General features: G+C 43.3%; 1 protein-coding gene and 1 pseudogene across 1 annotated transcript in view; both read right to left on the reverse strand.

Annotated features, from left to right (window-relative positions):
- Positions 1–18,154, reverse strand: part of LOC124556370 (circadian locomoter output cycles protein kaput) — an 815,111-nt gene that overhangs the window by 499,287 nt on the left and 297,670 nt on the right. Inside the window, exon 2 of the mRNA XM_047130334.1 lies at positions 14,783–14,973. Coding sequence (XP_046986290.1) covers positions 14,783–14,973 — 191 coding nt within the window. The remainder of the gene's footprint in view (positions 1–14,782; positions 14,974–18,154) is intronic.
- LOC124557045 lies at positions 12,899–13,016 on the reverse strand (annotated as a pseudogene).

Raw genomic sequence — 18,154 nt, forward strand, 5'->3', positions numbered from 1 at the left:
ACGAGGACACCTGCAATGGACGAGGTAGTTCCTCGTGCAGTTGACGATAACCCTAATGTCAGTGTCAGAGAAGTTGCTGCTGTACAAGGTAACGTTGACCACGTCACTGTATGGAGAGTGCTACGGGAGAACCAGTTGTTTCCATACCATGGACAGCGTGTGCAGGCACTATCAGCAGCTGATTGGCCTCCACAGGTACACTTCTGCGAATGGTTCATCCAACAATGTGTCAATTCTCATTTCAGTGCAAATGTTCTCTTTACGGATGAGGCTTCATTCCAACGTGATCAAATTGTAAATTTTTACAATCAACATGTGTGGGCTGACGAAAATCCGCACGCAATTGTGCAATCACGTCATCAACACAGATTTTCTGTGAACGTTTGGGCAGTCATTGTTGGTGATGTTTTGATTGGGCCCCATGTTCTTCCACTTACGCTCAATGGAGCACGTTATCATGATTTCATACGGGATACTCTACCTGCGCTGCTAGAACATCTGCCTTTACAAGTACGATACAACATGTGGTTCATGCACGATGGAGCCCCTGCACATTTCAAAAAAATGGTTCAAATGGCTCTGAGCACTATGGGACTCAACTGCTGAGGTCATTAGTCCCCTAGAACTTAGAACTAGTTAAACCTAACTAACCTAAGGACATCACAAACATCCATGCCCGAGGCAGGATTCGAACCTGCGACCGTAGCGGTCTTGCGGTTCCAGACTGCAGCGCCTTTAACCGCACGGCCACTTCGGCCGGCTACTGCACATTTCAGTCGAAGTGTTCGTACGCTTCTCAACAACAGATTCGGTGACCGATGGATTGGTAGAGGCGGACCAATTCCATGGCCTCCACGCTCTCCTGACCTCAACCCTCTTGACTTTCATTTATGGGGACATTTGAAAGCTCTTGTCTACGCATCCCCAGTACCAAATGTAGAGACTCTTCGTGCTCCTATTGTAGACGGCTGTAAGACAATATGCCATTCTCCAGGGCTGCATCAGCGCATCAGAGATTCCATGCGACGGAGAGTGGATGCATGTATCCTCGCTAACGGAGGACATTTTGAACATTTCCTGTAACAAAGTGTTTGAGGTCCCGCTGGTACGTTCTGTTGCTGTGTGTTTCCACTCCATGATTGATGTGATTTGAAGAGAAGTAATAAAATGAGCTATAACATGGAAAGTAAGCGTTTCCGGACACATGTCCATATAATATATTTTCTTTCTTTGTGTGTAAGGAATGTTTCCTGAAAGTTTGGCCGTACCTTTTTGTAACACCCTGTATAAGCGGAGTAGAAATGATTGGGGAATCGCACTTGCGATGATACGGGCCGCAAATGGGGAAATCTACTGAAAAAAGCGACTTGGGCAATAGGCAGATTCTTACTGCCCGGCGCCTGGGAAGGAGCATTTTGAAATCGGCGAAGCTGGTCGGCTGATCGCGTGTTACTGCCGCGAGCATCTATGAGAAGTTGTTGAAGGACGATGAAGCCGCGAGTGGATGACTAGGTGTTGAATATTCACGCCAAATCACAGCACGTGGCTTTCCCGCTCTGTAAAGCAGAGTATGTGGTCATCTGTGGTACATCTGACGACAGAGGAAAATACTAACGCAGCCACACGTGTTTCGGATTACACCGTTCAGCGGACATTGTTGGACACTGGGATGCGCAGCAAACGACCTCAGCGTGTATCCATGTTCACCCAAACGCCATCATCAATTACGACTGCAATGGGACCAGAATCGTCGAGACTGGACCGTGAATCAATGGAAACATGTCGTCTGGTCGGATGAATCCAGTTTCTTGTTGACCTGATCGATAATCGTGTCCGAATACGACGTCAGTAAGGCGAACAGTTGTACAAAAATGGTTCAAATGGCTCTGAGCACTATGGGACTCAACTTCTGAGGTCATCAGTCGCCTAGAACTTAGAACTAATTAAACCTAACCAAGCTAAGGACATCACACACATCCATGCCCGAGGCAGGATTCGAACCTGCGACCGTAGCGGTCGCTCGGCTCCAGACTGTAGTGCCTAGAACCGCACGGCCACTCCGGCCGGCGAACAGTTGTTCGAAACTTACACCATGCCGCGGACGAAGGATGGTGAGGGTAGTAGTATGCTATGGACGACATTCACCTCGTCGTCCATAGCGTCATTGGCACTGTGACATTTGTGGACTACCTGACCATTATTGCTGGGCCACCTAAATCCATTCGTGCATGATGTATTTCCGACGTTTTCCAGCAGTATAACTGTCAGTATCACAGGACAGGAATCGTGCTACATTGGTCTGAAGAGCATGACAATGAACTCCTGATGCCTTCAACACAAAATTCGCCCGATATGAACACATCTGGGACGCTGTTGGGCGTCAGCTCCGAACCCGCAAACCACCTGGCCCGTAATTTACCTGAATCGCGTGACCTATGCATAGACTCTGGTGCCACAGACCCACGCAAACCTACTACAGACCTATCGGATCCATGCCAGGAAGAATCGCTGCTGCACTGCGTTCCAAAGGTGCATCGGCACGTTGTTTAGCAGCTGGCCACAATGCTTTAGCTCATCGGTGTGTACTCCGAAAGTCACTGTGCAGTTAGTGGTGCAGGGCACATCATATAAATATTATCAATTTTCTTTCCTGTTCCGTTCGCGGATTGAGCGAGGAAAAATTACTGCCTATATGCCTCTGCAGGCACCTTAATCTCTCTTGTTTTATTCTCACGATTCCTACACGAAGCATACAATTAGGACAGAATAATGATAGTCTTCTTAGAATACAGTTTCACTAACTTTACCAAATGGGGCTTCACGAGAACTACGTCGTCTTTCCTCCAAGGATTCCCAATTAAGGGCAACGATCATTTTTGTTACACTATTTATGGATGATACTGATTTGTCACGATCTTAGCAGCCAGTCTCTTAATTAGTTCGATGCCTATTGTCAAGGCTACTGGGTAAGAACTCCAAGGACTTGAACAATACTCCACAATTGGTCGCACTAACGTCTTCTATGCCATTATCTTTGCAGATGTATTGTACTTTCCCAGAACCCTTCCAACAAATCTGAGTCCTCGATTCAGCTTTCCTACTACTGATTTTATACAATTCTTCCATTCCACATCACTTCTCAGTGTTTCCCCTTAGTACTTATACGATGTGACGTGCTCGAGACGTTCATCAGCAATCTTGCAATCGGATACTATAGGATTCCTCCTCATTACCGTAAATTTATCCACATTTTAAGAGAGCTGCCATTCATTAATCAAGTAAAAATTTTGTCCATGACTTTCTGTATTTTCTTACTATCGCACAGCGCTGATACTTTCGTGTACACAACAGCATTGTCAGCGAACGATCTTACGGTGAAGCTAATCATGTTCTGATAAATCGCTCGTGTGTATTAAGAGCTTTAGAGATGCTACTGAACTTCTTTTATTACCCTATATTAATGTTGTCAGTGGTTCAGAAAGAGTTCAGTATGCAGCAACAATAGGTTTTGATCATTTTCCCAATAACGTAAAATGTCCAACATGTAGCAAATCAAGTTTTAAATCTAACCTAAAATCATTCCTCGTGAACAGCTGCTTCTATTCCATTGACAAATTTCTATTTAAAAATTGGTAGCCTGTAAGAGAGAAAAAAGAAATAGAACCCTAGTTTAGTTTTTAATTGTAAGAGCATGAATAAGGCTACAAAAAATATGTATTCATTGATGCTAACGCTATAAATATTCTGTAAACTAAACATTTTCACATCATATCGATTGAAGAATCATTCAAATAATGCGTAGAGCATGAAACTAACTAATACCTAATGTTATTTTTGTTTCTGCGGAACATTCGTCGTCCAATATAACATCCTCGGAACTATTAGTAAGATATTCATCGAACCAATCTCATTTTTGCAAAGACACTCCGTATGACTGTATATTAGTTGGTAATCGATGATTCAGCTCGGTGTAAAACACCTTTCGCGAATCGTGTGTTAATAGTGTAGGCTATTTTCCGCACCAGTGTTTAGTTTTTGTTTTTCGTTTTGAATCCGTGCTTGTTGTTTTCCTCCAGGAACTTCATAAAGTTTAAGCTTAAAATATTATGCTCTAAGATTTTCGAACATATCGATGTCATTAACATTGGTCTACAATTCTTTGCATCGTATCTTTTACTCATTTTGTAAAGAAAGTGATCTGCACTCTCTTTCAGTAACTTGTTCGTGATTCTGCCGCGAATCCTGACATCTGAGCCCACGTCCCTCGCACGTCCTGCGCAACTCTCTCTTCAAATGTTTGTTCACAATCGACGACAAAATGCTGGTGCTATTAGTGAATTCAAGTACCGAAGAAACTGAATCATATGGATTTCAGTACTAGTGGTCAAGAAGGATTAGCTGTGGTCTTAATCAAGAATAACTGCAGACATCTTAAGAAAAGAACTGTCCTCAACAACTGTAGCTAAGTACAAATTACATCCATTCATTATAAAAGTAGCACAAACGATCCGCAGGCCTGTTAAGCTATGTAACAGGATTCTCGATCATATCCTGAGTTCAAACACAATGGCATACCTTCAACAAAACGATTGTTTCTATGGCATTGATAGATCCAAAGACATCTATCATATGAAACTCAAATCATATTCTTCACTTGTGACATCTTAACAGCCATGGTCAGCGGAAACTGATGGATTCGACGTTTATAAACACACCAATCCTGGTAAGGCAATCTACAGGATAACTAGAGAGCCTTGCCCCAGGCAAAGGACAGGTGCAGAATTAAGGCCACCTGTATCCCAGAGAAATGTGACACTATGATAAGAGTTCATATGGTGTGTCGATCAGCTGCCGAATATTATTAATTGCAATCAATGATTTTACTAAAATGATGAAGTTAGTTGCAGTAAGTTTTATGTGACTTAAGTTTAGTAATATTGCATGAGATCTTCAAAAATATTGGCCTCGTACAAAGACTGGCAGCTAGTTTTTAGTATAGAGCAATGTAAAGCTGTGGAATTCAGACAGATCTTCCACGTATTTTCCAGCGATTTGTAGAGTATGAATATACACGACAGGCCATTAAAATTGCTACACCACGAAGATGACGTGCTACAGACGCGAGACTTAGCCGACAGGAAGAAGATGCTGTGATATGCAAATGATTAGCTTTTCAGAGCGTTCACACAAGGTTGGCGCCAGTGGCGACGCCTACAACGTGCTGACATAAGGGAAGTCTCCAACCGATTTCTAATACACAAACAGCAGTTGACCGGCGTTGCCTGGTAAAACGTTGTCGTGATGCCTCGTGTAAGGAGGAGAAATGCGTACCATCACGTTTCTGGCTTTGATACAGGTCGGATTGTAGCCTATCGGAATTGCGGTTTATCGTATCGCGAAATTGCTGCTCTCGTTGGTCGAGATCTAATGACTGTTAGCAAAATATGGAATCGGTGGGTTCAGGAGGGTTATACGGAACGCCGTGCTGGATCCCAACGGCCTCGTATCACTAGCAGTCGAGATGGCAGGCATCGTATCCGCATGGCTGTAACGGATCGTGCAGCCACGTCTCGATCCCTGAATCAACAGATGGGGACGTTTGCAAGACAACAACCATCTACACGAACAGTTCGACGACGTTCCCAGCAGCATGGATTATCAGCTCGGAGACCATGGCTGCGGTTACCCTTGACGCTGCATCACAGACCGGAGCGCCTGCGATGGTGTACTCAACGACGAACCTGGGTGCAAAACGTCATTTTTTCGGGCGAATCCAGGTTCTGTTTACAGCATCATGATGGTCGCATCCGTGTTTGGCGACATCGCAGTGAACTCACATTGTAAGCGTGTATTCGTCATCGCCATACTGGCGTATCACCCGGCGTGATGGTATGGGGTGCCATTGGTTACACGTCTCGGTCACCTCTTATTCGCACTGACGGCACTTTTAACAGTGGACGTTACGGTTCAGATGTGTGATGACCCGTGCCTTTACCCTTCATTAGATCCCTGCGAAACCCTACATTTCAGCAGGATAATGCACGACCGCATGTTGCAGGTCCTGTACGGGCCTTTCTGGATACAAAAAATGTTCGACTGCTGTCCTGACCAGCACATTCTCCAGATCTCTCACCAATTGAAAACGTCTGGTCAATGGTGGCCGAGCAACCGGCTCGTCACAAGACGCCAGTCACTACTCTTGGTAAACTGTGGTATCGTGTCGAAGCTGCATGGGCAGCTGTACCTGTACACGCCATCCAAGCTCTGTTTGACTCAATGCCGAGGCGTATCATGGCCGTTATTACGGCCAGAGGTGGTTGTTCTGGGTACTGATTTCTCAGGATCTATGCACCCAAATTGCGTGAAAATGTAATCACATGTCAGTTCTAGTATAATATATTTTTCCAATGAATACCTGTTTATCATCTTCATTTCTTCTTGGGGTAGCAATTTTAATGGTCAGTAGTGTACATTTAGATTTAGGACGAAGTTTGGTGTTGTACGTGCAAGAATTTGTGTATTTTACGCTTTGGTAAAACTGGGAGCAGTTTTGCACTTAACTGTGAACGGTGTGACAGAGCAAAGAATGCTTGTAACTGAATATTCCAATGTGAATATGGTGAGCAGCGGAGATGGGTTTGCGTATGCTTTGGGCGGTGGGTTGCGCCGGAGCCCAGTATTTGGGAGCATAGGCCACTGCCCACGGCGTGTTGGGCCTACCTCTTAATTTTATCATAAATATCACCTCACGATGGCCGCATGCCCGCCGAGAAGGGTGGTAGCTGCATCAAGCTACCATTTTAGACTACTTCTGCATTCTATTACTCCCTTTCCCTGCTAATGGCCGATCTGGTTCCTCGAACAACATTTTTGTAACGGCTGATATTGGCCTTTCGTATGTAACCACGACGTCTTCAGCATCGGAAATTTTTCAGGGCTCTCTAATTACGTCTTAACCTTCGCTTTTATTAAGAGGTATAAAAGGCCACAAGTTCTCGTCCAGTGTATATCTTTACGCACTAGGACCACGCCTTAGTATTAAACAACCTTTATCCGTATAAGCTACCAGGGAGAATTCCACAGTGTGTTTTATCGGCAGCAGAGAAAGGGAACGGGGAGATTACATGTCAAAGACGAGTATGTTATGTCACTTTGAGCGTCCTGCCACTATAACAATAATCAGTGGTGTAGCAAACAATGTACTTTGTCATCCATCAGCATACAAGTGTGTGCTCTATTCACTGGTTGAGTCAATATAAAACGAAATACCAGTTAACAGACATAGCTTTCGATCTCGGATAGCTCAGGGATAGACATACGTGCAAACAGATCGGAGAGCCATGTTAGACGCCATCTCTTCCAGAGAACACATTTGTTTTCAAATTAGCGTTTAATTCTCTCTGGCCGGCCGAAGTGGCCGTGCGGTTAAAGGCGCTGCAGTCTGGAACCGCAAGACCGCTACGGTCGCAGGTTCGAATCCTGCCTCGGGCATGGATGTTTGTGATGTCCTTAGGTTAGTTAGGTTTAACTAGTTCTAAGTTCTAGGGGACTAATGACCTCAGCAGTTGAGTCCCATAGTGCTCAGAGCCATTTGAACCATTTTTTTAATTCTCTCTGAATAACAATGCTACTGGAGCGGTAAAGTCAAATTATATATAAGCGAGCGAAATTATACCATTGCCTTTTGTTGAAGCACATAACATTAACGATGTGACAATCTCGAACAGAACGGAAAGTACCTAAGAAAAGAAACTCTGCGTAACTAATGAGAGCAAATAACTTGTAAGCCACATCGGGTTGGTGGTATGCGGTTCTGCGCCTAGCCTATGCCACAGATTTAAATGGGGCAATGTCAAGTCTTTCGACATGGAGCTCAACTTTCCGCATTGGAATGGAAAGAATCCGATGATAATGACGGAAATCTCTAATATGAAACGCTTGAAGGGGAGATACCGTCAAAGTCAGAAAACAACAATACTTTGACGCTTTGTGCCTATTAAATGTTGCTTTAATATATAAGAAAGTTCTTGACAAAAAAACAAGCAATATTTTTTATGAATTTGACGGGACCTTTTTTACATTAGTAGATTCTTCTTAGTTCTATAAATATGAGAATCTGTTTTACACTGCACACTCGCAACCGCAAACAGTTGCGCGGATAATGAAAAACAGGAATCAGGCAAAACAAATCCTTAACAAGTGAGACGGGAACCGTGTTTAAAGGAGTTTTTGATGTGAAACTGAAAACGAGAAACTAGAAAGTACAGAAAGTTAATTTGTGAAATTTCGGAAGTTAAGCTCTGTCGCTAGGTGGAAAGAAACGACTGTTTCGTTGATTCCAATCAACACACATCAACTGTATGTACAAGCGTAAAATATTCCGACCTACTTAACTTGCTTAGTCGGAAGAATTATTTTAGAGTTTGTTTACGAAAGTTTTCTAAACAATGAAAGTGCATGATTCCCTTGGGATTATGTAGTGTGCCTTACAACATTTACCATTGTAAAGGCCGTAAATGAAGTGAACAGTACCGAAAACTGTATTCCGCGAACTCCCACATGCAGCGCAGTATGACATGTTTTAAACCTCACGCAAGAGCCACCATTCACCAGACGACGTATTTATTGGTCGTCATGTGGCATACGTTAACTAGAATGGCGTACGCCTTGCTCTACGTGTTTCACAAATCTTACGGTAATTCTGATGCGTTCCATTAAAAGCATACTTCATTTCACAGTAGAATATACACGAAAACTGGAAGATAATGCGTTCGATATTCTATAAGAATACAGATCTGCTGTTTTCTGATTACGATGCGTCCCGTGCTATTCAGATAAGTTATATGAGCACGCAAATTTTGTAAGAATCGGGACACTGCAATAAAAATTATTCTACAACTCTATTCAGAGTTTAACTTCGAGTAATAATATTTACTTCAAAACGTAACCATGTCCAGAACAATTTATTCAAGTGGCGAACTTTGTTTTCATTTGTGTTATTTGGGTCATACGTCATGTAAGCTCAAAAACAGACTACGTTGATGCAGTGATTAGACAAAATAGAATGAAAAACCTTGAAACATCATTTTTGGAGCGTGTTCTATGATTTAAATATAGTACGCAGTCACTGACTTTGGTTTTCCCCCGTTATGTAACTCCACTGAAAGTGTTTTATGGTGTCAATTCACCCGTTGTTGCGGTTTAGAGTGAGTATACCGTCGTATTGGAACTTAAAAGCTTTAAACACAGGCAGATTGTAGTGGATCTAATATGACGTGATGTTCGTGAGAAACTTCGTTCCCTACACACAATAGTGGAAGAGAGACTAAACTTATTGATAGTGAGAGGAAGACACTAAAAGGGATTTCTACCTCTAATACGGTGACTACTGCCACGAAAATCAATACTGATATTAACATGTGCGTGGATAACACAAAAACAGTGGGGTGGATTTTGCATAAACAAAACGTTCATATTGAGGCTGCTCTTGCATACCAAGTGACTATCGACAAATATAAAAATCCAGGGCTGTCATAAACTCCATGAAGATTTTTCGCGAAAGACAAACTCTCAAAGTTTTATTTGAACGTGGTGAGGAAAGTTAGTTTGGAAAACAACCGACATAGCCAACAACAACCGTAGTTTCTGAAAATGCGGATGAAGCAGGCAGAGAAAGCATATTCTGTGCTAGAATTTGCGGGTTGCCACTCGATAGTGAGTGTGCAAAGAGCTTTCTGTGACAAACTTCACAAGACATCACCAGTTTACAATAGCACAGCGAAGTAATACAAAAAAATCGAGGACGATGGTTGTTTGTGCGATGCAAAGCGTAGCATGTCAGAACAGATATTGGACCATATTAGGGATGTGATGTTGCGAATTCCCACGAAGTCTACCTGTCGAGGCTGAGCGGAACTCAGCCACCACTTTGGAAAATCATTCATAAGCGATTAAGAGTAAAGCCATACAATTTACAGTTACTGTAAACCATAAGCCATGACGACAAAATGCGCCGTCTGCAGTTCTGCATCGATATGTAGAATCACCTTGCAAATGATGACTTCGCAAACAAATTAATCTTCAGTGACGAAGCCACTTTTCATCTTTTGGGAAAAGTCAACCGACACTAACCACCCATATGTGTGGCAGAGAATCCACATGCAGTTGTCTAACATGTCCAGGACTCCGACAAAGTTAACGTGTTCTGCGCCGTGTCCAAGAAGTCTATGGACACTTACTCTTCGCTGAGAAAACTGTCAGTAGAATCTCGACATGCTGCACTTGTGGCTCGTGTCACAACTTGACACAATCGCAAGGCTTCCATCTCTCAGCATGATGGCATCTTTTAACATTTCCACAATAGTGTTCGAGACTACGTGAATGAGACATTGCCTCGTCACTGGATAAGCCGTGTTGCAGACATTGACGTGGCGCTGCTCGAGTGCCCACCACGGACGGCAGAAATGACGCCTTGCGATTTTTTCTTCTGGGGCTCCATGAAATGGCTCTGAGCACTATGGGACTTAACAGCTGTGGTCATCAGTCCCTTAGAACTTAGAACTACTTAAACCTAACTAACCCAAGGACACCACACACATCCATGCCCGAGGCAGGACTCGAACCTGCGACCGTAGCAGCCGCGCGGTTGCGGACTGCGCGCCTAGAACCGCGAGACCACCGCGGCCGGCGGCTCCATGAAGTATAGCGTTTATGTTCCACCTCTGTCACAGAACCTCGAAGACTTACGACATCGAATCGAAGCAGCTATTCTTAACATTACTCCCTAATGCGCTGGGCCGGGTATAGGCAGAATTAGATTACGATTGAAGTGTACTGGTGCCGCAGGGTGGACGACATTTTATAAACATTGTATAAAATGATGAGGGCTTATCTTTCACGTACTGTATCATTTGACACATTGTTATTGGTCGTTTACATGTACCGATTTTTTAAATGTTTCATGGACAGTTTAATAATTGTGTGTAATGTGGCCCAAACGGCAAATTTTATCCCGAGCCTTACAGCGGGAGTGCTTACCTACAAGAAGCTCATATCTTTAACTATATTTCTCCAAATGCGAAGCCGAGTGAGTTAGCGCAGTTATTAAGAAGCAGTTCTCATGTTTTGTCACCGTCCGATTATCCTGACGAACATCAGATTGTACCCTTCTATAGTGTCACGTCATGTTGATTTTCACAGCTATGTATAATACGAGATTAGTACTCCAACTCTGATGGCTTCGTCTTCCACGGGACGTATAATCTTTACTTTTTATTTCTTCTTCAACTCCGAAGAATTACGTAATGGTCTGAGCTGTCATGAGGTATTTTTGAGAGGGTCCTGTGACCACAATGAAAGTAAAAGTAATTGTTAAGGTCTATGAAGCAATTTTAGGTAACGATGTTCGTTCGTGGGTCTTTACAGACCTTCACAGCTCTCTTATTCGACTAATGTAGAGTGATTGTGGACTGCCTTGGAAGAAAAAGGTCCAGTTTCATAAGCTAAGAGACAAAACTGGAGAGACGTTGTAAGAAGATTGTAAACGGCAACAATCTGACCGACACTGTTGGGAAATTGGGAAATTAAATCAAAAATTGATATTCACGTGGTCCATGAATATAAAAACAAAAATACTTTTCCGTGACCTTTATCCAGCATCGCTTAAGAGATTAAAACTGTTTATTTGTGGAACTGCAAAAAAACTCAGTGATGCCGACTTATCGAACTTCATGGAAAGTCGCAGTTCTTTGGACGCCACGAGAGCCCCTACGTGATAATTTGTAGGTGTTAAGTTTATTAATTTTGTCCAGCTGCCGTATATCAAAACAAGTTTTCGTTTCCAGTACTAACACAAAGCAAGTATATTAAAAACGTAGCTTCTGTTTAGAAATAACAGGAAGCACTGATTAAGGCATTTGAAACCTCTTTCAAATTGTTCTGGAGATCCTTCAGCAAACAAAAGATATTCGTTCGAAACCATTTCGCACAATGAAGAACGGAAGTTATACCGTACAGAGCTGAAATTTCTAACGGCTATGTCAATTTGAAATGCAGCTGCGAGAGTAAATCCTATCCATTAGGAGAGGGCATGAATTCTGATGTTCACAAGAGTGATAAACTGATAACGTTCAAGTAGATTGTTCTGACACAATCGTATAGGCAAAAAATTTGAGAAGAGTAGTCTGTTTTCCACACACTAAACACATAAAAGAGATAGGAGGGCTACAAAGATCCTCGCTGTTCACTCCCTCCCTCCCTCTCTCTCTCTCTCTCTCTCTCTCTCTCTCTCTCTCTCTCTCTCTCTCAACAACGGATCGTTTCCTACTAAAACTGAAAACGGATGAAAATGTCATTTTTTCTTTACTATTCGAAGTTGTTTATTTTTTTCTTTAAAGTAGACTAAAAATAGCTGTGGTCGCAAACGGTATATTTTCCTCGTAACAATTCTTTGGACTGTCATAATGGCGTGTCTCTGAAGCAGTGAATTTGCCAACGGAATAAAAAAATACTGAATTTTGTTTTAAACACTATGCCGATATTACCACCTTGCAAATCACTTTCAATTAAATTTTAAATGTTTAAACAGAAGTAGATACGAAATGTGTGAATATGAACTGTCCATAACTGTTATATTGAATTATTTCACAGTGATTCATACTTTCATAAATCAGATACGTTTGTAATTGCCGTATTGAAAAAGAGAAAAACAATTAAAAACTCCACCAGAACAGGCCGAGATGGCCCAACGGTACCGACGGCCGCCGTGTCATCCTCAGCTCATAGGCATGTGGTCAGTGTGCTACTCTTCCGACCGTACGACAGTTTACGAGACCGGAGCTACTGCTTCTAGATCACGCAGTTCCTTAGCTTTCCTCACAAGGGCTGAGTACACCCTGCTCGCCAACAGCGCTCGGCATACCGGATGGTCACCCATCCAACTGCTAGCCCAGCCCGACAGCGCTTAACTTCGGTGATCTGACGGGAACCGGTGTTGCCACTGCGGCAAGGCCGTTGAAATACCGTGTTGAACCGTACTTTAATTTTCCCCACACATAGTGCTAATAAGGTTTCTTAAATGGATTTTATTTTACACTTCGAATCGAATGATGTACACTACTGGCCATTAAAATTGCTAAACCACGAAGTTGACGTGCTACAGACGTGAAATTTAACCGACAGGAAGAAGATGCTGTGATGTGCAAATGATTAACTTTTCAGAGCATTCACACAAGCTTGGCGCCGGTGGCGACACCTACAACGTGCTGACATGAGGAAAGTTTCCAACCGATTTCTCATACACAAACAGCAGTTGACCGGCGTTGCCTGGTGATACGTTCTTGTGAAGCCTCGTGTAAGGAGGAGAAATGCGTACCATCACGTTTCCGACTTTGATAAAGGTCGGATTGTAGCCTATCGCGACTGCGGTTTATCGTATCGCGACGTTGCTGCTCGCTTTGGTCGAGATCCAATGACTGTTAGCATAATATGGAACCGGTGGGTTTAGGAGGGTAATACGGAACGCCGTGCTGGATCTCAACGGCCTCGTATCACTAGCAGTCGAGATGACAGGCATCTTATCCGCATGGCTGTAACGGATCGTGCAGCAACGTCTCGATCCCTGAGTCAACAGATGGGGACGTTTGCAAGACAACAACCATCTGCACGAACAGTTTGACGACGTTTGCAGCAGCATGGACTATCAGCTCGGAGACCATGGCTGCGGTTACCCTTGACGTTGCATCACAGACAGGAGTGCCTGCGATGGTGTACTCAACGACGAACCTGGGTGCACGAATGGGAAAACGTCACTTTTGGATGAATCCAGGTTCTGTTTACAGCATCATGATCGTCGGATCCGTGTTTGGAAACATCGTGCTGAACGCATATTGGAAGCGTGTATTCGTCATCGCCATACTGGCGTACCACCCGGCTTGATGGTATGGGGTGCCATTAGTTACACATCTCTGTCACCTCTTGTTCGCATTGAACAGTGGACGTTACATTTCAGATGTGTTACGACCCGTGGCTCTACCCTCCATTCGATCTCTGCGAGACCCTACATTTCAGCAGGATAATGCACGACTGCATGTTGCAGGTCCTGTACGGGCCTTTCTGGATACAGAAAATGTTCCACTGCTGCCCTGGACAGCACATTCTCCAGATCTCCACCAATTGAAAACGTCTGGTTAATGGTGGCCGAGCAACTGGCTCGTCACAAGACGCCAGTCACTACTCTTGATAAACTGTGGTATCGTGCTGAAGTTGCCTGGGCAGCTGTACCTGTACACGCCATCCAAGCTCTGTTAGACTCAATGCCCAGGCGTATCAAGGCCGTTATTACGGCCAGAGGTGGTTGTTGTGGGTACTGATTTCTCAGGTTCTATGCACCCAAATTGCGTGAAAATGTAATCACCTGTCCTTTCTAGTACAATATATTTTTCCGATGAATACCCGTTTATCATCTGCATTTCTTGTTGGTGTAGCAATTTTAATGGCCAGGAGTGTACTTCTTGACTATAGGCAATGGTCAGAAGATGTCACTTGTTTTTGAAAGTGGATACTAATAAATTTGTGATGAACGCTACTACGATAGAAAGTGAAAACATTTTAAAAATGAAAAACAGCTGTATTGCTATGGTGGTCTCCCAGCATGCTTCACTAGTGACTTCCATTTGCTGCAAAACTTGTGCAGCTTGGTGTGTTCCACGAAAGAAGACGTGTCCTCGGAGAAGAGGAGGGGATGCGGCACAGAAGTGCAGCGTAGCGCGGCGCAGCGGCTGACCTTGAAAGTAGCTCTTGGTGCGCAGGTAGCTGACGGAAAGGCGCAGGATGGAGAGGCGGTCCAGCTTGGACAGGATGTTCTGCTCGAACGGCAGCAGGCTGGCCAGCGTGTCCAGCTCGGCGTTCAGGCGCTCGCGGTGCCGCTTGCTGGGGTTGCTCTTCGTCACGCCGTCCTTCGGCGGGGGCTTCAGGCTGCAACACGCACATCACCACTCCTTAGCACATCGGTGGTTTGAATCTAGCGAACTTAAGTACTTTTTGATGCTCTTACACGAACATTTAAAATAATAATTAAAAATCAAAAAAAATGAAAAAGAAATTATGATATACTGCTTAGTTTTTAAGGACAACCTGGCGAGTCTACGACAGGACATTCAAACATCACAAAAGGATATGGAAATTCTTAAAGAAACACCAGAAAGAGTATGGCGACTTATGACCACAGCAGTTGAGTCCCATAGTGCTCAGAGCCAAAGAGTATGGCTGCAAATATCTTCTGAAAAAAAATAAAACATGTCTAGCAATAACCTAGAATCCGACATTGTAAAAACAAAATTCAGAATGTCCATTATAATTATCCGGGCTGTTATGCCGTGGTCGGTTGATGAATTCTGTGTCAATTCCCATTGTTTCTCTCACCGTCTGCGGGGGACATCTTCAAGGGGCGTACCACAAAAAGAACTGTTTCAAAACGTTTGGAAGAGCACAAGGGCAATTGTAGACGAGGAGAAACGGAACGATCAGCTGTTGCGGAACATGCTTTCCAACCAGGTAACCACCATATTCGTTTTGAGGAGACGCAAGTACTAGCGGCCACAAGCGGATACTACGAAAGGCTCTACAGGGAGGCAATCGAAATCGCCAAACATCCTAATAATTTCATTCGAAAGGAGGAGGGCGTGAAATTAAACGGTATATGGATGCCGGTGTTGAAGAAGATGTGTACCACCCGTCCACTACTGGGTGATGGCAACGGCGATCGACGGCGACGGACAGCGGCCAATTGCACTGACGTTTTCAAAAGACGTGACGTCACGCCGCGGCGCGGGAGCGCGCGGACACGGAATTTAGCGGCAGTCAGTAGCGAGCCAGTGGGTGTGTTGAAACCTTCCATGGAGCTACAGACTACCTTGAAGATGTCCCCCGCAGACGGGGACGAAACGTTGGGAATTGACAAAGAATTCATCAGCCGACCACGGCATAACAGCCCGGATAATTATAATGGACATGACATTTCCGGCCGTGAAAGTCTACATTTTAGTAAAATACAGGATACCTGAGAGAGTGTCTCAGGTCTAATATGTAGGTGAAACCATTCAGGCAACTGGCCTGGCGAAAAATTGTGACGAAATTCTTGTCTTAAAATGGAAACAGCTTCCAGGCTTACAAAAGACATCCATAACAAATGTGCATCTCAAAATACTCTACAACACAGCCATAAAACCAGAGTACCTTTAAGGGGCTGAAACACACATTATTTATCAGGAAGAGGGACTCGGAAGTAGTCTAAAAGAGAGAATTAAGAGTAGTAGGTTAGTTCATATCATACACAAGAAGGAACGCACATACCAAGACCAAATAAAAAATTTGAAAAGTTCATCAACATTTATTCAGACATGAAATAACGCAGGCTAAAATTGTATGGTGAATGACATGATTCCCCAAGTCCGTGTTTTAAATTACTTTATTTGCACATCTAGTTTAGGACACTGTCCATTTTCAAGTGCATCAATAAAACACAGAATACCCCATAACAAAAAATATGAAAAAGTAACAAAGAGCGAAAACATGAAAATCGTATAATATCCACTGTAATTATAGTTTTATATGTTTGCTATTTTTTATTTTTTTAAAATTTTTATAAGTGTGTTGTATGTCTTTTAGATGTACTTGAAAATGGACAGTGCAAATTAAGTAATTTAAAACACAGCCTGGTGGAATCGTCGTTTTTCTAATTTATTGAGGCTGTGGGGCCCACCCTGAAGAGAAACACGTTCTATGGGTATACTAAAAGAATGGAACCAAACATATTAACTACATGGCAGTAAAACTAAAACTAAAACTGAAACAATAAAAAGAATCGATGCAGTAAAAGAAGGAAGTAGACAGAAAAAAAGGCAGAAAATTGACAAGTGGACAGTTGACCTGTCAGAAAAACCCAAGAAGACAGGAACAATTTGGTCTGACGAGAGGAAAAGCAACCATCCTGAGAGAATCTAAGTATTGTGGTCACAATGGTAAGCTAACACAAAACTCTGAAAATGCCGCTTGTTGTGCATCCTCTGGTCCAGTATGGCTCAAACGTAAATAATCTTCGTTTTCTTATACCTTTGACCCTCATGAGCCCAGGGTCGGCATGGCTAAGAACGAATTTGGCACGGTTAATTTAAGGGGCTGCCGGATGCCCTCCCTTCGCAACCCCGCTACCCTCCGGCTCGGTATATGTGTACCTAACTTCTCCTCACATTAGATCCACTAGCTCTAGAAAACCTCAATGGATTTGCTGCTGTTGTCATGGTTGTACCAATTAAATGTACAAAGAAAACCTGCCTGCGATGAACTTTTTAAGTTCCACTACGGCGGTATATTCACACTTAACCACAACAACTACAGACGAATTGATATCGTAAAATATTTTCAGCGAGGCCCTGAGTGAAGCGTTATTAATGTGATAGTGAGCGAAAGTGTTCTAAATGTTTGCGAATCGCGTAACTGAGGCAGGATTTAGGTAACGGCCCGGTGTTTTCCTAGTCGGATTGGGAAACCGCCTGAAAACCACATCCAGCACACCGCTCTCATCGTTAATCCGCCGGGTGGATTGGATCCGGTGTCGGCACACCTCCCCATCCCAGGAGCAGCACTTTAACACGCATGTCTATTCAGGCGGGTCCCAAACGTGAATAATAATAATAATAATAATACGTATAAAAATAAAAAAAAGGAGACGAGCACCTATGAATGTACGTGAGAGACAGACAAGGCCCGTGAGAAAACAAAAGAATGAAAGAATTTCAAATGATATGCAAGATTATATAGGAAAACAAGCGTATTTCGACTGTAGCCACGCACAGGATTAGAATATAAATATTCAGTTTTGAAGTTTAGTGTATGAACTTATTAATATTGCTAGTAAAAAGAAGCATGTGCAATTTTACTGATCCTTTATCTGAACGATAGGAACGTATGTACTGCTCTGATAAAAGTCAAAGAGCATGGACGGGAAGCAGTAAGTAGGTGAAAAGAGAGTGAGGCAGGATTGTAGCCTATACCCAGCGTTATTTCACCCGTACATAGAACAAACTGTGAAAGAAACTACGTGGAAATGTTGAAAGGGGGTTAAAGTTCAGGGAGAAGGAAACTTTGAGGTTTGCCA

The sequence above is a fragment of the Schistocerca americana genome, chromosome X, assembly GCF_021461395.2.
Source record: "Schistocerca americana isolate TAMUIC-IGC-003095 chromosome X, iqSchAmer2.1, whole genome shotgun sequence".
NCBI classification, from domain to species: Eukaryota; Metazoa; Arthropoda; class Insecta; order Orthoptera; family Acrididae; genus Schistocerca; species Schistocerca americana.